Source organism: Prionailurus bengalensis, chromosome B1 (genome assembly GCF_016509475.1).
Source record: "Prionailurus bengalensis isolate Pbe53 chromosome B1, Fcat_Pben_1.1_paternal_pri, whole genome shotgun sequence".
Taxonomy (NCBI): Eukaryota; Metazoa; Chordata; class Mammalia; order Carnivora; family Felidae; genus Prionailurus; species Prionailurus bengalensis.
The window spans coordinates 160,781,396-160,803,897 of NC_057344.1; the positions used below are offsets into that span (position 1 = coordinate 160,781,396).

At 37.6% G+C, this 22,502-nt stretch overlaps 1 protein-coding gene across 2 annotated transcripts in view; it reads right to left on the reverse strand.

Annotated features, from left to right (window-relative positions):
- The window catches only part of THEGL (theg spermatid protein like), a 56,216-nt gene that overhangs the window by 11,911 nt on the left and 21,803 nt on the right, over nt 1–22,502 (reverse strand). For both annotated transcript variants that reach the window (XM_043604348.1, XM_043604340.1), the window contains exons 4-5: nt 15,882–16,010; nt 13,486–13,623 (exon numbers count right to left, since the gene is read on the reverse strand). In XM_043604348.1, the coding sequence (XP_043460283.1) occupies nt 13,486–13,623; nt 15,882–16,010 (267 nt within the window). The remainder of the gene's footprint in view (nt 1–13,485; nt 13,624–15,881; nt 16,011–22,502) is intronic.

Below are 22,502 nucleotides of genomic sequence, written 5' to 3' on the forward strand. Positions count from 1 at the left end.
TAATATGCCAGATCCCATCAAAGCAGCACCACAAGCCTGGCAGTGTCCAAGTAGCCCAGACAGGGGCCACACCACTCCACAGTGAGTCCTGACCCTGGGAGAGGGTGAGATAAGGTACACACCAGTCTGACTGTGGCCCCAGCAGTGGGCTGGGGACAAACATCAGGTCTGACTGCAGCCCTGCCCACCAACACAAGTTACTCCAGACGGCACAGGGGAAGTGCCCTGCAGTTCCACGCCACTCCAGGGACTACCCAAAATGATGAAATGGAAGAACTATCCTCAAAAGAAACTCCAGGAAGTAGTGACAGCTAACAAATTGGTCAAAAACGATTTAAGCCATATAACAGAACAAGAATTTAGAATAATAGTCATAAAATTAATTGCTGGGCTTGAAAAAAGTATAGAGGACAGCAGAGAATCTATTGCTACAGAGATCAAGGGACTAAGAAACAATCATGAGGAACTAAAAAATGCTATCAATGAGGTGCAAAATAAAATGGAGGCGACCACAGCTCGGATTAAAGAGGCAGAGGAGAGAATAGGTGAATTAGAAGATAAAATTATGGAAAGAGAGGAAGCTGAGAAAAAGAGAGATAAAAAAATCCAGGAGTAAGAGGGGAGAATTAGAGAACTAAGTGATGCAATCAAACGGAACAATATCTGTATAATAGGAATTCCAGAAAGGAAGAGAGAGAGAAAGGGGCTGAAGGTGTACTTGAACAAATCATAGTTGAGAACTTCCCTGATATGGGGAAGGAAAAAGGCATTGAAATCCAAGAGGCACAGAGAACTCCCTTCAAGCATAGCTTGAATTTATCTTCTGTATGACACATCATAGTGAAACTGACAAAATACAAGGATAAAGGGAAAATCCTGAAAGCAGCTAGGGATAAACACACTCTAACTTATAAAGGGAGACCCATAAGACTAGTGGCAGATCTATCTACTGAAACTTGGCAGGCCAGAAAGGAATGGCAGGAAATCTTCAATATGATGAACAGAAAAAATATGCAGCTGAGAATTCTCTATCCAGCAAGTCTGTCATTCAGAATAGAAGGAGAGATAAAGGTCTTCCCAAACAAACAAAAACTGAAGGAATTCATCACCACTAAACCAGCCCTACAAGAGATTCTAAGGGGGATTCTGTGAGTGAAATGTTGCAAGGACCACAAAGTACCAGAGACATCACTAAAGCATGAAACCTACACACATCACAATGACTCTAAACCCATATCTGTTTATAATAACACTGAAGGTAAATGGACTAAATGCTCCAAACAAAAGACACAGGGTATCAGAATGGATAAAAACACAAGACCCATCTATTTGCTGTCTACAAGAGATTCATTTTAGACCTGAGGACACCTTCAGATTGAAAGTGAGGGGATGGAGAACTATTTATCATGCTACTGGAAGTCAAAAGAAAGCTGGAGTAGCCATACTTATATCAGACAAACTAGACTTTAAATTAAAGGCTGTAACAAGAGATGAAGAAGGGCATTATATAATAATTACAGGGTCTATCCACCAGGAAGAGCTAACAATTATAAATGTCTATGCGCCCAAATATATAAAACAATTAATCACAAACATAAGCAACCTTATTGATAAGAATGTGGTAATTGCAGGAGACTTTAATACCAAGGATTAAAGCAATAAATACCCTATGAGCAACGGATAGCTCATCTAAACACAAAATCAATAAAGAAACAAGGGCCCTGAATGATACATTGGATCAGATGGACTTGACAGATATATTTAGAACTCTGTATCCCAAAGCAACAGAATATACTTTCTTCTTGAATGCACATGGAACATTCTCCAAAATAGATCACATACTGGATCACAAAACAGCCCTTCATAAGTATAAAAGAATTGAGAACATACCATGAACACTTTCAGATCACAATGCTATGAAATTTGAAATCAACCACAGGAAAAAGTCTGGAAAACCTCCAAAAGCATGGAGGTTAAAGAGCATCCTACTAAAGAAAGAATGGGTCAACCAGGCAATTAGAGAAGAAATTTAAAAATATATGGAAACAAGTGAAGATGAAAATACAACAATCCAAATGCTTTGGGATGCAGCAAATGTAGCCCTGAGAGGAAAATACATTGCAATCCAGGTCTATCTCAAGAAACAAGAAAAATCCCAAATACAAAATCTAACAGCACACCTAAAGGAAATAGAATCAGAACAGCAAAGACACCCCAAACCCAGCAGAAGAAGAGAAATAATAAAGATCAGAGCAGAAATAAATAATATAGAATCTTAAAAAAAACTGTAGGGCAGATTAATGAAACCAAGAGTTGTTTTTTGAAGAAATAAACAAAATTGATAAACCTCTAGCCAGGCTTCTCAAAAAGAAAAGGGAGATGACCCAAATAGATAAAATCATGAATGAAATTGGATTTATTACAACCATTCCCTCAGAAATACAAGCAATTATCAGGGAATACTATGAAAGATTATATGCCAACAAACTGGACAACCTGGAAGAAATGGACAAATTCCTAAGCAACCACATACTTCCAAAACTCAAACAGGAAGAAATAGAAACCTTGAACAGACCCATAACCAGCAAAGAAATTGAATCAGTTATCAAAAATCTCCCAACAAATAAGAGTCCAGGACCAGATGGCTTCCCTGGGGAATTCTACCAGACATGTAAAGCAGAGATAATACCTATTCTTCTCAAGCTGTTTTAAAAAATAGAAAGGGAAGGAAAACTTCCAGACTCATTCTATGAAGCCAGCATACTTTGATTCCTAAAACCAGACAGAGACCCTGCAAAAAAAGAGAACTACAGGCCAATATCCCTGATGAATATGGATGCAAAAATTCTCAATAAGATACTAGCAAATCGAATTCAACAGCATATAAAAAGAATTATTCACCATGATCAAGTGGGATTCATTCCTGGGCTTCAGGGCTGGTTCAACATTCACAAATCAATCAATGTGATACATCACATTAATAACAGAAAAGAACCATATGATCCTGTCAATCGGCACAGAAAAAGCATTTGGCAAAATACAGCATCCTTTCTTAATAAAAACCCTCAAGAAAGTCAGGATAGAAGGAACATCATAAAAAGTCTTTTAAACATCAATTTTAAGACTTTTAAACATCATAAAAGTCATTTATGAAAAGCCCACAGCTAATATCATCCTCAATAGGGAAAAACTGAGAGCATTCCCCCTGAGATTAGGGACATGACAGGGATGTCCACTCTGACTGCTGTTGTTTAACATAGTGTTGGAAGTTCTAGCATCAGCAATTAGACAACAAAAGGAAATCAAAGGCATCAAAATTGGCAAAGATGAAGTCAAGCTTTCACTTTTTGCAGATGACATGATATTATACATGGAAAACCCGATAGACTCCACCAAAAGTCTGCTAGAACTGATACATGAATTCAGCAAAGTTGCAGGATACAAAATCAATGTACAGAAATCAGTTGCATTCTTATACACTAACAATGAAGCAACAGAAAGACAAATAAAGAAACTGATCCCATTCACAATTGCACCAAGAAGCATAAAATACCTAGGAATAAATCTAACCAAAGATGTACAAGATCTGTATGCTGAAAACTACAGAAAGCTTATGAAGGAAATTGAAGAAGATATAAAGAAATGGAAAAACATTCCATGCTCATGGGTTGGAAGAATAAATATTGTTAAAATGTCAATACTACCCAAAGCTATCTACACATTCAATGCAATCCCAATGAAAATTGCACCAGCATTCTTCTGTAAGCTAGAACAAGCAATCCTAAAATTCATATGGAACCACAAAAGGCCCCGAATAGCCAAAGTAATTTTGAAGAAGAAGACCAAAGCGGGAGGCATCACAATCCCAGACTTTGGCCTCTACTACAACGCTGTCATCATCAAGACAGCATAGTATTGGCACAAAAACAGACACATAGACCAATGGAATAGAATAGAAACCCCAGAATTAGACCCAAAAAGTATGGCCAACTCATCTTTGACAAAGCAGGAAAGAATATCCAATGGAAAAAGACAGTCTCTTTAACAAATGGTGCTGGGAGAACTGGACAGCAACATGCAGAAGAATGAAACTAGACCACGTTCATACACCATTCACAAAAATAAACTCAAAATGGATAAAAGACCTGAATGTGAGACAGGAAACCATCAAAACACTAGAGGAGAAAGCAGGAAAAGACCTGACCTCAGCCACAGCAATTTCTTAAACTTGACATATCCCCAGAGACAAGGGAATTAAAAGCAAAAATGAACTATTGGGACCTCAGGAAGATAAAAAGCTTCTGTACTGCAAAGGAAACAACCAAACTAAAGGCAACTAAAACTAAAAGGCAACCAACGGAATGGGAAAAGATAGTTGCAAATGACATATCGGACAAAGGGCTAGTATCCAAAATCTATAAAGAGCTCACCAAACTCCACACCTGAAAAACAAATAATCCAGTGAAGAAATGGGCAGAAAACATGAATAGACACTTCTCTAAAGAAGACATCCAGATGGTCAACAGGCACATGAAAAGATGCTCAACATCGCTCCTCATCAGGGAAATACAAATCAAAACCACACTCAGATATCACCTCACGCCAGTCAGAGTGGCCAAAATGAACAAATCAGGAGACTATAGATGCTGGTGAGGATGTGGAGAAACGGGAACCCTCTTGCACTGTTGGTGGGAATGCAAACTGGTGCAGCCGCTCTGGAAAACAGTGTGGAGGTTCCTCAAAAAATTAAAAATAGACCTACCCTATGACCCAGCAATAGCATTGCTAGGAATTTACCCAAGGGATACAGGAGTGCTGATGCATAGGGGCACTTGTACCCCAATGTTTATAGCAGCACTTGCAACAATAGCCAAATTATGGAAAGAGCCTAAATGTCCATCAACTGATGAATGGATAAAGAAATTGTGTCTATATACACAATGGAATACTATGTGGCAATGAGAAAGAATGAAATATGGCCTTTTGTAGCAGCGTGGATGGAACTGGAGAGTGTTGATGCTAAGTGAAATAAGTCATACAGAGAAAGACAGATGCCATATGTTTTCACTCCTATGTGGATCCTGAGAAACTTAACAGAAGACCATGAGGGAGGAGTAGAAAAAAAAAAAAGGTTAGAGAGGGAGGGAGCCAAACCATATGAGAACAAACTGAGAACAAACTAAGGGTTGATGGGGGGTTGGAGGGAGGGGGGGAGGGTGATGGGTATTGAGGAGGGCACCTGTTGGGATGAGCACTGGGTGTTGTATGGAAACCAATGTGGCAATAAATATCATATTAAAACAAAAAATAGGGGTGCCTGGGTGGCTCAGTCGGTTAAGTGTCCAACTTCGGCTCAGGTCATGATCTCGCGGTTTGTGAGTTCAAGCCCCGTGTCGGGCTCTGTGCTGACAGCTCAGAGCCTGGAGCCTGCTTTGGATTCTGTGTCTCCCTCTCTCTCTGCCCCTCCCCTGCTCATGCTCTGTCTCTCTCTGCCTCAAAAATAAATAAAACACTTAAAAAATAATAATAAAGATAAATCAATCAATAAATTAATTAATTAAAAAAAATAAAAAACACTTCACTTCCTACCAAAACCTCATATTAAATCCCTGAGATAGAAATTCCAGTCACTATCAGGGGCCCCTCTGTGATGGCCAGTCTCTTCTGCAGTGCAGTTTGAAACTGCTAGGTATAATGCCCAGCAACTTGACCAATTTTCATAGGCTGTTCCCCAAATATTCCTTTCCTAGTACAAAAACTTACCAACCAACAAAACTACAAACCTAATATGAAAACAGTTTTCCACAAATAAATATATGATTACCCTCTAGAGGTAGTCTGTTAGATTTCAAAATTGATATAAAATTAGCATACCATAGAATTTACCTTTTTAAAATGTACAATTCAGTGGTGTCTAGCACATTCACAAAGTTGTGTAACTACTGTCACTATCTAAATTCAGAATGTCTTGGGGCGCCTGGGTGGCTCAGTCGGTTAAGCGTCTGACTTCGGCTCAGGTCATGATCTCACGGTCTGTGGGTTCGAGCTCCGCGTCGGGCTCTGTGCTGACAGCTCAGAACCTGGAGCCTGCTTCTGATTCTGTGTCTCCCTCTCTCTCTGACCCTCCCCCCCATTCAAGCTCTGTCTCTCTCTGTCTCAAAAATAAATAAACATTAAAAAAAAATTTTAAATTCAGAATGTTTTCATCACTCCAAGAGAAACCCCATACTGATTAACAGTTCCTCTCCATTACTTCATTTCCCTCCCCCACCCCCAACCACTAATCTACTTTCTGTCTATGGATTTGCCTATTCTGGACATTTCAAATAAGTGGAATCATACAAATATGCAGCCTTTTGTATCTGGCTTCCTTCACTTGGCCTATTTTCAAGATTCATGTATCAGTACAACAGATTCATGTATCAGTATAACATTCCTTTTTATGGCTGAATAATATTCCGTTGTATGGATTTGTCACATTTGTTTATCCATTCATCCATAGTAAACATTTGAGTTGTTTCCACTTTTTTTGCTTTTATGAAATACTGCTATGAATATTCATGTACAAGTTTCTGTGTGAACATTTCCTTTCAATTCCCTTGGGGACATGCCTAGGAGTAGAATGCTGATCATATGATAACTTTATTTTTTTTACTGATTTTTTTAATGTTTATTTACTTATTCTGAGAGAGAGAGAGCATGCATGAGCAAGGGAGGGGCAGAGAAAGAGAGAGAGAATCCCAAGCAGGCTCCATGCTGTGAATGCAGAGCTCAATGTGTGGGGTTCAATCTCACAAACTCCGAGATCATGACATGATCTGAAACCAAGAGTTGGGCACTTAAACAACTAAGCCACCCAGATGCCCCTGATAACTCTATTTTTTAACTTTTGAGGAACTAGAAAGTGGCTTTCCACATAAACTGCACCATTTTACATTACCACCAGCAATGTGTAAGGGTTTCAATTTCTCCATATCCTCACCAATACATATTATTTCCTATTAGTTATTATTATTGCCATTCTAGAAGGTGTGAAGTGGTGTCTTTGTGGTTTAATGTGTATTTCCAAGATGATTAATGATATTTAGTATCTTTTCGTGTGTTTCCTGTTCACCTGTATGTCTTCTTTGGAGAAATGTCTATTCAAATCCTTTGCTCATTTTCTAAATTGTGTTGTCTTTTTTGCACTGTTCTGAATATTTTATATATATATTCTGAATACTACTCTTTTATCAGATATATGACTTGCAAATATTTTCTCCCAATTGGTGGGTTTACTTTTTACTTTCTTGATGATATCCTTTGATATACAAAAGCTTTCACTTTTGATGAAATCCAATTTATTATTTTTTGTCACGTTTTTGTTGTCATAACTGAGAAACAATTGCCTAGGTCACAGAGATTTATGTCTATTTTTTCTAAGAGTTTTATAGTTTTATCTCTTAAAATTAGGTCTGTGATCCATTTTAAATTAATTTTTGTGTATGGTGTGAAGTAGGGGTTCAACTTCATATGGATATCCTGTTATCCTAGCATTATTTGTTTAAAAGACTATTCTTCCCCAATTAAATTGTCTTGGCATTCTTGTCAAAAATCAATTGATGAGTGGCACTTGGGTGGTTCAGTTGGTTGAGTGTCCAACTTCAGCTCAGGTCATGATCTCACAGTTCATGAGTTCAAGCCCTGCATAGGGCTCTCTTCTGTCAGCACAGAGCCTGCTTCAGATCCTCTGTCCCTCCCTCTCTCTCTGCCCCTCCCCCTCTCTCTGCCCCTCTCCCATTCATTCTCTCTCACACACAAAATAAATAAATAAATAAACTTTAAAAAATCCATTGACCATAAATATAAGGGTTTATTTCTGGACTTTCAACTCTATTCTGTAGATCTATATGTCTATTGTTATGCCAGTAACATACTGTCTTGATTACTGTAGCTTTTAAATAAGTTTTCAAATAACTGTTATTTTTCAAGGTTTTTTGTTGTTGTTTTGTTTTGTTTTGCTATTCTGGGTCCTTTGCTTTTCTCTATGAATTTTAGATTGCATTGTCAATTTCTATCAAAAAAGGCAGCTGGAATCTCAATAGGGATTACACTATGTTGATCAATTTGGAAAAATGTACCATCATGACAAAATTAAGACTTCCAATTCATGAACAGGAAATGTCTTTCCATGTATTTAAGTCTAATTTCTTTCAACAATTTGAACTTCTCTTGTTAAGTATTTTGTTACTTTATTATTTTTCACTGTAGTAAAATACATATAACATAAAACTTACCATCTTAACCATTCTTAAGTATTTGCTACAGTAATGTTAAATGCATTAACATTGTTGTGCAACCAATCTTCAGAACTCTTTTCACCAATTAAACAACTAATTCCCCCCTCCCCCCCAGCTTAGTCCCTGCCAACCACCATCCTACTTTCTTTCTTTACAAATTTGACTACAGTTGGTACCACTTATAAGTGGAATCATACAGTGTCCTTTTGTGGATGACTTATTTCATTTAGCGTAATGTCTTCAAGGTCCATTCATATTGGAGCATGTATCAGAATTTCCTTCCTTTTTAAGGCTGAGTACTATTGCATTACATGTATTATTTTGTTCTGTTTGGTGCTACTACAAATAGAATTATTTTCCTACCTTCATTTTCAGATTGGTTAACTGCTAATGGAAATACAATTGTTTTTGTATATTGCTCTTGGACTCTGTGCCTTCCTGAACTCATTTATTAGTTCCCATAGTTTTAATATGGATTCCTTAAGATTTTCTAATCATGTGAACTATAAGTAGAGAAAGTAGTTTTACTTTTTCCTTTCCAACCTGAATGCTTTTTACTTCTTTTTCTTGCCTAATGGCACCCTGACTAGAACCTCCAATATGATGTTCAACAGAAGTGGTGAGAGTTGACATCCTTGTCTTATTCCTGATCTTAGGGGGAAAGCATTCAGTCTTTTACCATTAATTATTATGTTAGCAGTGGGTTTTTTTTTTTTTACAGATGTTCTTTATCAGCTTGAGGAAGTCCCCTTCTATACCTAGTTTCTTAAGTTTTGTTTTTTTTTTTTTTTTTTGAACAATAGCTTCCCCAGGGAAGTTTCTTTTTTTTTTTCAACGTTTTTTTTTTGTTTTTTTTTTTTTTATTTTGGGGACAGAGAGAGACAGAGCATGAACGGGGGAGGGGCAGAGAGAGAGGGAGACACAGAATCGGAAACAGGCTCCAGGCTCTGAGCCATCAGCCCAGAGCCCGACGCGGGGCTCGAACTCACGGACCGTGAGATCGTGACCTGGGTGAAGTCGGACGCTTAACCGACTGCGCCACCCAGGCGCCCCTCTTAAGTATTTTTATAGTGTGTTGAATTTTGTCAAATGATTTTTCTGAGTCTATTGAAATGATCATGTGGTTTTGGTTTTCTTATTCTGTTAATTTGATGTATTATATTGATTATAGTAAGTTGAATCCAACATATTCTTGCATTCTTGGACAAATTCAACTTGGTCATGAGGATTTGTTAATTTTATTTCATTTTTTTTTCTTTCTGTTCCTCAGATAATCTCAATTAACCTGTCTAAGTTTGCTGACTCTTTCTTCTGACTGTTCAAGTCTGCTGTTGAGCCCCTCTAGTTAATCACTAAAATACATGTCCCAAAGTTCAAGCTCATGTAATACATTTATTGGTGAGCCTGGTGTGTCTTCATTAAACACTTGCTTTTTTTCCTCCTCACACAATTCTAACAAGCTTAGTTATCTGTTTCTAATGCATAGAATCAAAAAAAGAGGCTAGTCAAAATTATGCAAGCAGGGGTTCCTGGGTGTCTCAGTAGGTTAGGCATCCAACTCTTGACTTTGGCTCAGGTCAAGATCCCAGGGTCATGGGATCAAGTGCTACATCAGGCTCTATGCTGAGTGTGGAGTCTACTTAAGATTCTCTCCCTCAGTATTACTCGGCAGTCAAAAAGAATGAAATCTTGCCATTTGCAACTACATGGATGGAACTGGAAGGTATGCTAAGTGAAATCAGTCAGTCAGGGAAAGACAAAAATCATATGACTTCACTCATATGAGGACTTTAAGAGATAAAACAGATGAACATAAGGGAAGGGAAACAAAAATAATATAAAAACAGGGAGGGGGACAAAACAGAAGAGACTTATAAATATGGAGAACAAACCGGGGGTTACTGAGGGGTTGTGGGGGGGATGGGCTAAATGGGTAAGGGGCACTAAGGAATCTACTCCTTAAATCATTGTTGCACTATATGCTAACTAACTGGGATGTAAATTTAAGAAAATAAAAAATAAAACTAAAAAAAAAAAAGATTCTCTCCCTCTCTCTCTCTCTCTCCCTCCCCCCTCTGCCCCTCTGCCCCTCTGCCCCTCTCCCCTGCTCATGCATACTCTCTCTCTCAAATTAAAAAAAAAATTATGGAAGCAGCCAAGTGTCCATCAATGGATGTGAGATATCCATGAATGAAGATGTGAGATATATATACACACACACACACACAATGGAATATTATTTGGCCGTTAAAAAGAATGAAACCTTGTTATTTGCAACAACATGGATCCAGAGAGTATAATGCTAAGTGAAATAAACCAGAGAAAGACAAATACCATATGATTTCACTCATATATAGAATTTAAGAGACAAAACAAACAAACAGTAAAGGAAAAAAGAAAGAGAGAGAGATAAACCAAAAACAAAAAATACAAAACAAAACAAAAAAACAGGCTTTTAGCTATACAGAATAAACAGATGGTTACCAGTAGGGAGGTAGGTGGGTGGGTGAAATAGGTGATGGGGATTAAGAGTACATTTATTATGATGAGCACTGAGTAATGCATAAAACTATTGAATCCCTATATTAAACACCTGAAAATAATATAACACTGTATGTTAACTACACTGGAATTAAAATTAAATTAAATTTTTAAAAAGAGGCTAGTTAGAGACTATTCCCCTGTTAAAAAAAGAAATGACAGGAAAACTATAAGAAACAAATATCTAATAATCTAACAGCAAGAAGTCAGACCACTTAGCCTAATAAAAAACTGTACTTCAGGGGCGCCTGGGTGGCGCAGTCGGTTAAGCATCCGACTTCAGCCAGGTCACGATCTCGCGGTCCGGGAGTTCGAGCCCCGCGTCGGGCTCTGGGCTGATGGCTCAGAGCCTGGAGCCTGTTTCCGATTCTGTGTCTCCCTCTCTCTCTGCCCCTCCCCCGTTCATGCTCTGTCTCTCTCTGTCCCAAAAATAAATAAAAACGTTGAAAAAAAAATTAAAAAAAAAAACTGTACTTCATATTTAAACAGCTTCTGGGAGGTTTTCAGTATTGAAGTACATAGTCGATGTTCATAATAAAGATCTCAAGCCAATGAACAAAGGTTATATGTATGTTTAGTAGCAGAGACGTCTGCTTAGGAAAGTAGGGAAACAAACTTTTAAAAATAAAGCAAGTTTTAGCATTCAAGGGGGTTTCACTTATATGAAACATCAAATTCAGGTCTCTCAAAAAGTGGTGAAATATTAAAGTATTCCTCTGGATTATAAACATAGATATAGAAAAAATGAAAGTAAAAATAAATAAGTAAATATAGATATGTAACTACAAATTATATATCTATTTTAACTAAATCTGCAGATTTTATTGCACAAACTGATAAGGAAATGAAATTTTGTAGGAGGAATTGGGCTTCTTTTGCTGGATTCTATGATGGAAAAAGACTCAAGTTACCCAGTTCAATCTCTCCCTGAAATGCAGGAATCTTCTAAAATTCATGTAAAGTCATAATTCCAGCTTATGCGTGAACACTTTCAGGGATTGTGGGAATGATGGCAGTTGATTTTTCCAGGTAAACATTTCCATTATTGGCTAGCTAGTCAGAAAGATTTTCCTACACTTAGCTGACACCTCCTGCTCTGTGAATTCCTTGTTCTACATCTAGTTTTAGGATCAACACAAAGTAATTTTACTTCTACCTCCTTTTCCTCATTCAGATGCTGACCCTTTAAATATTTGAACACAGCTATCACTGCTTCCTTGGTCTCTTCTCTAAGCTACCCATGTCATTTCTCTTAACTATTTTTTAGGTAACATATTTCCAGAAGCCTCAAAATATCATGCAGCTCCTTCTGCATAGTTTCAAGTTTAATATCATTTTTTTTTAATTTTTAAAAATGTTTTTATTTATTTTTGGTTTTTTTTTTGTTTTTTTTTTTTAATATGAAATTTATTGTCAAATTGGTTTCCATACAACACCCAGTGCTCATCCCAACAGGTGCCCTCCTCAATACCCAATCACCCACCCACCCCTTCCTCCCACCCCCCATAAACCCTCAGTTTGTTCTCAGTTTTTAGGAGTCTCTTATGTTTTGGCTACCTCCCTCTCTAACCATTTTTTTTTCTTCCCCTCCCCCATGGTCTTCTGTTAAGTTTCTCAGGATCCACACAGGAGTGAAAACATACGGAATCTGTCCTTCTCTGTATGACATTTCACTTAGCATAAGTATCATTTTCTTAAAGAATAACATCCATAAGTGGAAACATCCACCTACTATGTCTTGACTAAAGTAGTATAGGCTAGGACCATCACCTCCCTGTAACTGTACACTGTATATATTCCATTAATGCAACTTAGCATTTTTCCAAGAACCATATCACAATCTTAGCTGCCATATGGAAGTATCACCTAAGCTGTCTTTTACTTAATTTTTTTTAAGTTTATTTTATTTGTTTTGAGGGGGAGGGGCAGAGAGAGGGAGACAGAGAATCCTAAGCAGGGCTCGATCTCATGAACCGTGAGATCATGACTTGAGCAGAAATCAAGATGCTTAACTGAATGAACCACCCAGGTGCCCAAAAATTGTCTTTTAAAGACAAGGAGAGGGGAAACTGGGTGGCTCATTTGGTTGAGCATCTGACTTCGGCCCAGGTCATGATCTGGCAGTTTGTGGGTTTGAGCCCCATGTTGAGCTCTATGCTGACAGCTCAGAGCCTGGAGCCTGCTTCAGATTCTGTGTCTCCCTCTCTCTCTGCCCTTCCTTACTTGCACTCTGTCTCTCTCTGTCTCTCTCTGTCTCTCAAAAAAAAAAACAAAAACAAAAACATTAAAATAATTTTTAAAGACAAGCAGAAATTCATCATTCAAAGCAAAAGGAGCAACATTTGAAAAGTCACAGAGGCATAAGAGAAACATCAAATTCTACAAAATGCAAAAACTTGTGATTTTTCATTTGCATATTTCCTTTTAACTGATAATGATGCTAAGTTCAGTGCATAGTTCAACTTCACAATTTGAGTCCAATGTAATTACTGATGATAACCTTCTGATTACCTACAATTGCTGCAAATATTTGATCTTTTTACCCTGATTCTTTGAACATAAGTGGACTTCTAGTTCATAAAACCACATACACTAAAATAGATAAAATATTGTGAGATTTAACCAAATTAAGTTAGAATTTATAGAGATTGTCAAGGTACTTTACCTATTTAATAGATATTCTTTCTTGAATCTGTTGGGCAGTGCCAGCTTCTGGATCCTTTTGGATGGCTGGCTAAACAGTGCAGCAGAAGGGATCTCCCAGATTATAGACTCTCTACCACAGCTGTAGTAATATTGAGCCCTGAAAGTTGTAGAAGAGAAAAGAACTGAGTGAAGTGAATATGAATTAGACTTATCATAGTAATTTTTAACACTAACCTCCAGCTCTAGGCCTAGGAGCAAGTATGACAGTTTACCCCTTTACTGCTGAGCCATTTTCCACATAGGAAGAAATCAGAAATAGTTGCAGCCATCAAGTTTCAGCTGGCTTCTAATATCCTATTCCAAAACAGATTAATTTTCTGTAATAAATAAATTGCATCTTCTAAATTCTTTTTTTTAATGTTTGTTATTTATTTTAGAGAAAGAGATAGAGCATGAGGGGGAGAGGGGCAGAGAGAGAGGGAGACACAGAATCCAAAGCAGGCTCCAGGCTCCGAGCTGTCATCACAGAGCCTGATGAGGGGCTTAAACCCACAAACTGTGAGATCATGACCTGAGTGAAAGTTGGACACCTAACTAACTGAGGCACCCAGGCGTCCCAAATTGCATCTTCTAAATAGACCAAAAAATACACTAGTGAGAGGAGGAAATTTACTACTTTTAAAACCAAATACTTTCTTAGTCTCTTATAGACAATCACTAGAGATTGGACAGATAGTAAGTGAAAGGAAAATAAAAGAATATATGAACAACTTTATGCCAACACATTTTAAAACTGAAAGATACACATTACCAATGCTCATTCAGAAAAATATAATCTTAATAGCCCTTGTCAAGAGTTTAACTAAGCCCCTCCATGGTACTCCTGCCTCAGCACCCATTTTGTTTGGCCAAGCAGCCTCTAGGGACCTTAAAATGATACAGGCCCCTCTCACAAGCACATGCCCTAGATAACAGTCCACAGAGGCATAAGTAAATATACATTCCTGATAGGACTTCAGCAACAGTCCTCGTCACCTGACCCTCAATGCCTTCCTTTTATGCATCCTTCAGATATGACTCCCAAGGAGCCTACCAACACCCTGCTCTTTTGGTTTGAATTGATGAATCTGGCCTTTGCCTGGGAAACCCAAAGCACTCCACCTACAGGTTCTAATAAGACATGTGCCCCAGGTCCTGCCTCTCTCTGCCCTCTGCCCTAACCTGCCCATGTGACTCCTTGAGGCATGCTGGGTACTTCTTCTAGGATCTGTGAGTAATAAGCTTCTTTATTTCAAATTCTGTTATGATCTGTTGTTGAACTGTGACCCCATGCTCCACTTAACAAGTGTTAATTTGACAAATTTATAACAGCCCTATAACTATTACGTGAATTGAATTTATAATTAAAAACCATCCTACTCAAAAACTCCAGACGCAGATGATTTCACTGTGGATTCTATGAAATACATAAACAAGAAATGCCAACTTTATATATTTTCCAATTGATTCTATGAAGACAGCATTACCAAAAATGAATAAAGACATTCATTACAAGAAAAAACATTACCACAAAGACACAACAAGAAAAATACAGAATAATCCCCCTCATAAACTTAGATGCAAAAATTCCAAAGTTTTATTGGAAGACAGACATGTTCAGTTTATATAAAATCTGTGGCTGCTTCCTACTACAGTAGTGGAGTTGGGTAGTTGAAACAGAGACTTTATGGTCAAATTTACTATCTGCCCCCTTCCAGAAAAAGTTTGCTGACTTTTGACTAAAGTTGTATCTCAAAAAGAGAAAAGTGGACACATCAATTATCTTGGAAACCAAACTTCAGGTAAATAATGGTATCTTCAACTTTTTCTTGTTACTTTAACCTCCCTCACTACTTGAGTCCATTCCCTCCCTTGCTCCAGAGTCTTCCCTCAAAGAGCCAACCAACAGAAGGCCTGGTCATTCAACAAATATGCATTAAAAACAAACTGGCAATGGGTATCAAAAGCCTTAACAATATTCTAACCTTCACATGTAGTAATTAATTAATGGTAATCAAGCCCACGGGTGGTATACAAAATCCACGAAAAGTTGCATGTATAAATAGTTCATGTACAACAATGTTATATATGGTACATACCCTGCTGTAATACTACCACTTTATTAAAAACTCAAAATCCTGGTAATCTAAAACATTATACAGTATAATACAAGTTTATAATGGCTAATATTAATCTTGCTCTGGAAAAGTTTTACTGTAGAATCAGATTAGGAAATACATAGAATCCTTAATCCTCAATAATTTTCTACTATAGTTTGGACAATTTATCATTTTCAGATAAAATGGCTAGAATCTGTGTCATTTTCCCTATGGACTCCTGCTAATGTAACCTGATAGCACACAAACACTAACTAACCTGTTAGGTACGTATCGGTGGGAGACTTCCTTGGGATGGGCAAGGTCCTCAAGTCTTTTGGTCAGCTGAGCCTTCAAAGCAAACTGGGAAACAGGGCGAATAGGATCTTGATTCCCCCAAAACAGTTTTCTATTAAAAAGCAGAAAATCAAATAGTAAGGAATTCACTACTAATGGATATCTTAGAAATGGCTCTTGGTGGCTTCTATACTGATGTTGCTTCACTTCCAGAACTATCTTGATTACAGAATGTAACAGTTTCCAGGCATCAGAAACAGATCAACTATTTATGGTAGTTAAAATAAGATTGTTTTACCTCCTGTCCTAAAACATGGTGACCAAAAATTAGAAAGAGTTCTGTTTCTGCCATCGTATAATTAACACTGTAATTTATAATCAGGTCAACATAAAATGGGCATGCCATCTATCTCCATTGAGCTTCCATTGTGGGTGGAGCCCTGTACCAGGAAGTCAGAAAACAAAATAGTATCAGGGTAATATTAATAGCTTCCATTTCTGAAATACTGTGGGCCAGGCAGTGAGCTAAATGTTTACTGACATTAGATTTTTTAGTCTGTAAAATAGGCATGATTACTGTGCAGAGGGGGAAAAGAAAAGGAGAATCGGTGTGGAATTCACCTGAAAGGCTTAAGGAAGAAAGTGAAAGGCACAGATTGCCAGAAATGAGGCATGTTCCATGTTGGGGTAACCATGAGAAATGGGAATAATCAAATATTGATCAAAGCATGTTTAGACAGTATTGGTCAAGACAATATTTGGACAGAAGCAGAAAGTCATGCTGGGAAATAATTAAGTAGCATTGCTGCAGTGGGTGGGGCAGGCAGGAGACCCTAAAAGCCCCACCAAGGAGTCAGAAGAAGGTGCCTCGGTAACCTAACTTTGCACATAACTAAAATTGCCAATTAATTGAGCTTATCTATTTAGAAGGCCCTGTTTTTGGGTGGCTCAGTCAGTTAAGCATCCTACTCTTGATTTCAGCCCAGGTCATGATCTCATGGTTCGTGGGTTCGAGACCCGTGTTGGGCTCTGCACTGTGTCAGCATGATGCCTGCTTGGAATTCTCTTTCCCTCACTCTCTGCCCCTCCCCCACTCATGCACACGTGCACACATGCACATGCTTGTGCTCTCTTTCTCAAAATAAGTAAAAACTTAAAAAATAAAACATAAGGCTCTGTTTTTTAACTTTGTCAATACTTTTGTACACAATATTTATTTCTCTACTTTGTAAGCATTAGCAAGAGTCACCATTAGAAATATTAATCAATGAATTAATATCCCCATCCCCTACATTCTGTGGATTCCATTTCCTAAATATGGCTTAAATGTATCCATTTCTCCTTATCCTCGTGGCTGCTTTCCTTGTCCAGATCCCATCATCCCCACTCCTTTGTCCACACCCCTGCAAGAGTGGTCTTCTAAACTCCAATTTGATCAAGTCACCTCCTTGTTTAAGACTCTAAAGGTCTCCACTGACTTTACAGTGGAGTCCCAGCTCCTTACTATGGCTTACAAGGTCTTCCACAGTTTTGACAAAGAGTGCCTGCCTCTCCAGCCTGTATGTTCATCCAAAGGAGGGAACATGACTTAATCTTTTGGAGCTATCCCACTAGGATAGTTTAGTGCTGTATATGACAGGTGTTCCATTATAGTTTGATGAATGAAAGAATGGTGAAAACTGGGGACTCACTTGATGGTAATGTGAAACAGGGTGGAGAGGAGAGAATGACTGCAGGGAGAAGAGGCTACAGCAGAAGTTGGGGCCTCAGGTGATGAGGGCCACAGTGGGAGTGACATTGGGGAAGACAGTAACTATGCTTCCAAAAGAGAAGATTTGGTGGATAGAGGTAAGAGCACCATGGAATGGGAGAGGAAAATTGCAAGACAAGTTGCATCAAATATTATAAGAAAGTGTTAAATATAACTTAGACATCAAGAATGGAAACTGAAGAAAAACAAAAACAAAAACAAAAACAAAAACAAAAGACAATAGGACTTGGCCAGGAGGGTATCAGTGGTAATAGAAAAAGTGAGGAGCATCTTAGGGGTAAATACCAAAGCTCTGGTGAGAAAGGCTAAGGGAGCCGGGGATTAGGAAGCAAAGGTGACATATATAAGTTGACCCTTGAACAATGAGCGGTTAGGGGCACAACCCCCATGCAGCTGAAAAATCTGCATACAACTTTTGACTTTCCAAACAACTTAACTGCTAATAGCCCACTGTTGACCAGAAACCTTACTGATAACATACATAGTCAATGAACACATACTTTGTATATGTCTTATATGTTGTATTCTTACAATAAAGTAAGCTAGAGAGAAGAAAATGTTATTAAGAAAATCATATGGAGGGGCGCTGGGTGGCTCAGTCAGTTAAGCATCCGACTTCAGCTTGGGTCATGATCTCGCGGTTGGTGAGTTCGAGCCCCACATAGGGCTCTGTGCTGACAGCTCAGAGCCTGTAGCCTACTTCGGATTCTGTGTCTCCCTCTCTCTCTGCCCCTCCCCTGCCTCTCTCAAAAATAAATAAACATTAAAAAAATTTTTAAAAGGAAAATGATAAGGAAGAGAAAGTATTTTACAGTAATTTTATAGTATGTATCAAAAAAAAAATCTGGGTACCAGTTCAAACCTGTGTTGTTCAATGTTAATGTGTGTATATTGGTTTTGTATTCACTGTTTCAAATTCAAAGCAAAAGGTATTTTAGACACAGCAATTAAACCAGGCTCATAATATATAGTCCTCAAGATGCCTCCCAGGAACGGAAACCTTATGAGATCATTATCTGCTTGAAACCTTGGCCATTAAAAACTAGAAAACACATAGTATGAACTAAAAGCATTGAGAATTATGTAAAACGCAGGAGATCTGGTTCAAAGTAAGCTGAAAGAGAAGGATCAGTGGGAAAAGAAAGAGCAGAGACTGTACAGTGGAGAAAAACGTGGACACAATGTTTATCAGAAGGTAGGGAGAATAACCAAATGTCAAAGTAACATATTATGCAGAAGACTCTTCACTCTACTCTGACAGCATTTAAAAATCACTTATGTTGGGGCGCCTGGGTGGCTTGGTCGGTTAAGCGTCTGACTTCAGCTCAGGTCATGATCTCACGGTCCGTGAGTTCGAGCCCTGCGTCGGGCTCTGTGCTGACAGCTCAGAGCCTGGAGCCTGTTTCAGATTCTGTGTCTCCCTCTCTCTCTGACCCTCCCCCATTCATGCTCTGTCTCTCTCTGTCTCAAAAATAAATAAACGTTAAAAAAAATTTTTTTTTAAATCACTTATGTTTAGCTGTTACATAGCTAATAAAACCAAGGAAATAGTGTTTAATCTTCTATGGTCCATGATGAGGACTTGACCCCAGAGCATAGAATTCTTATCCATATCATACCTGTTTGATGGATCTATGAAATATAACAAAAATCTGGCACAATTACACCCCTAGAATTCTAGAATAAGGGACCTAGAATGGGTTCTGGAGAATTCTGTGTTCAGTCATCCTTTTCTGAACAGCTAAATCTCTAGTCTTACCTATTTCCAGAATCAGAAAACACAAAACAGCTTTCATTGGTCTATTTCCAGAGTGTGATTGTTCTGAAATTCTTATAATTTCTCCTATTATAACAAATATTTATTTAGCTTTCATCCGTATAAACTGCTTTATGTACTTGAAGATTTATGAGTTGGTCTCTAATCTTTCTTTGTCAGTCTGGTCAACCACAAATTCTTTAAATGTATCCTCAAAGGTTCCACTTTTCTTTTAATAATTTTCTTCCTTGGCTTTTGAGGCCCTCTCTCTCTGTCCTGATTCATTTCCCCCCTCTCTCTCTCTTTCTCTCTCTCTCTCCCTCTCCCTCTCCCTCTTCCAGTTTTATTGGGAAATAATTGGCATACATCAATGTATAAGATTAAGGTATACAGCATGTACTGTGAAATGATTACCACAATAGGTTCAGCTAACATCTGTCTTCTAATTCTCTAGCCTACTCCTTCTCAGTTTCCTTAGGCAGTATCTCTTTGGCAATTTAAACAATGGCATGTGCCCCAGGGTTCCCTCTTCTTCAATATTAAAAAAAAAAAAACAAAATACATCACTAAATACTGATGTTTCCAAAATAGTATCTCCAAGAATTCTCAAGTATTCTCCTGAGTGTTAAATCTACACTTCCAAATACTTACTGAATGTCTCAAAAGCATCCCACATGACTAAGTCTACCTTCCTCCCAAACCTGCCCCCGTCTTGTGCTTCCTTTTGCAGTTGTAATAGCATTTTCCACCTTGTTTCTAAAAGCAGAAACCTAAAGGGGCACCTGGGTGGCTCAGTCGATTAAGTGACTGACTCTTGGTTGCAGCTCAGATCATGATCTCAGGATTCCTGAGCTTGAGCCCCATATCAGGCTATGTGCTGACAGTGTGGAGCCTGCTTGAGATTCTCTCTCTCATTTTCTCTCTCTCTCTCTCTCTCTCTGCTTCTCCCCAGCTTGCATGCACACACATACTCTCTCTCTCAAAATAAATAAAAATTAAAAAAAATAAAAATAAAAACAGAAACCTAGAAATCATATTTGACTCCTCCTCTCCCTCAGGTTCTTCATTTGTCACTTAAGTCCTGCCCATCTTTATCCTGACTTTAACCTTTCTTGTAACCTTAAAAGCCACTCTCTTAGGACAAGCCTTCATTATTTGTCTCCTACATTTTGTAATAGCCTCAAATAAATCTTCCTGGCTCTAATTCTCCATGCCATCAAAGGGACCACATCTTTCTAAAACAGCCATTGTGATATAATGTAAGTAAAGGGATTTTGTGGGCTATGAACATAGATTCAAATCCCAATTTGGGTACCCCCAAGCTGGGTTACTTAGCTTTTCTAAGCTCAATTGTCTAATTAAATCATTCCTTCAAATTTTTTTAATGGAAAAGGAGCAGGTTGGAGAGAAGTGTTCTAAGATTATTAACAGTTCTAGCAATATTCATTAACACATCTCTTATCAGTGCATGCCTCTCATCAATGTATATGAGTATGTACCCGTCCATGAAAAAGAGAGTATTTAAGCATGTTATATTCTTAATGTTTAAAAACAAGCCTTTTAAAAATGAAAATGTTAGATTATAGCAAAGTTGCAGGATACAACATTAATACACAAATTCTGATTTCTTATACACCAACAATGAAAAATTGGAATTTAAAATTTAAAACATAACACTATTTACATTAGGAGCAGAAAAAAATGAAATACATAGGTATAAATCCAACAATACATGTATAAGATTCATATAAATAAAACTATAAAACTCTGGTGAAAGAAATCAAAGGAGAACTAAATAAATGGAGAGTCCATGTTCGTGGGTGGAAAGGCTCAATATTATCAAGATGTCAGTTCTTTCCAACCTGGTCATCAGATCCAGTGCAATCCCAATCAAAATCCCAATGAGTTACTTTGTAGATATTCACAAACTGATTCCAAAGTTTATGTGGAGAGATAAAAGATCCAGAATAGCCAACACAATATTGAAAAAGAACTAAATCAGAGGACTGCTACTACCTGACTTCAGTAGTAGTAATCAGTAGTAATCAGCCACAGTAATCAGACAATCATATTGGTGAAAGAATAGACAAATAGATCAATGCAAAAAGAGAGATCCCAGAAATAGATCCACACAAATACAGTCAGCTAACCTTTGACAAAGGATTGAAGGCTATACAATAGACAAAAGACAGTCTTTTCAGCAAATGGTGCTAAAAAAATGGACATCCACATACAAAAAAAAATCTAGAAACATACCTTACACCTATCACAAAAATTAACTTGAAATGTATCTTAGATATAAATGTAAATGCAAAACTATAAAATTCTAGAAGGTAACATAAGAGAAAATCTAGGTCATCTTAGATTTAGCAATGCATTTTAAAATACAAGCAAAACATGATCCATGAGAGAAAAAATTGATAATCTGGACTTCATTAAAATTAAAAACTTTTGCTTTACAAAAGACACTCATAAGAGAATGAAAAGATGAGCCACAGACTAGGAGAAAATATTTGCAAGGCACATATCTGATGTCCTAATCTATTCAGGTTACTACACCAATACCATAGATAGGGTGGCTTATAAACAACAGAAGTCTATTCCTCAAAATTCTGGGGGTTTGAAAATCCAAGATCAAAGCATCAGCAGATTTGGTGCCTGGTGAAGACATGCTCTCTGGTTTATAGCCAGGCATGTTGTTGCTATGTTCCCACACTGCTGAAGGGGTAAGGAGTTCTTTGAATTCTCTTTTATAAGGACATTAATCCCATTCATGCATATGCCATCCTCATGATTTAATCACCTTCAGAAGGCCTTACCTCCTAATACCATCACACTGAGGATTAGGTTTCAATATATGAATTTTATGAATTCAATATATGAATTATTCATATGAATATATGAATTCAATATGTGAATATATAGCATCTGATAAAGAATTGGTATTGAAAATATACAAAGAACTGTTACATTTCAACAATAAGAAAACAAATAACCCAATTAAAAAGTGGGCAAAAGAGCTCAACACACACTTCATCAAAGAAGATACACAGATGGTAAATAAGCATGTGAAATAT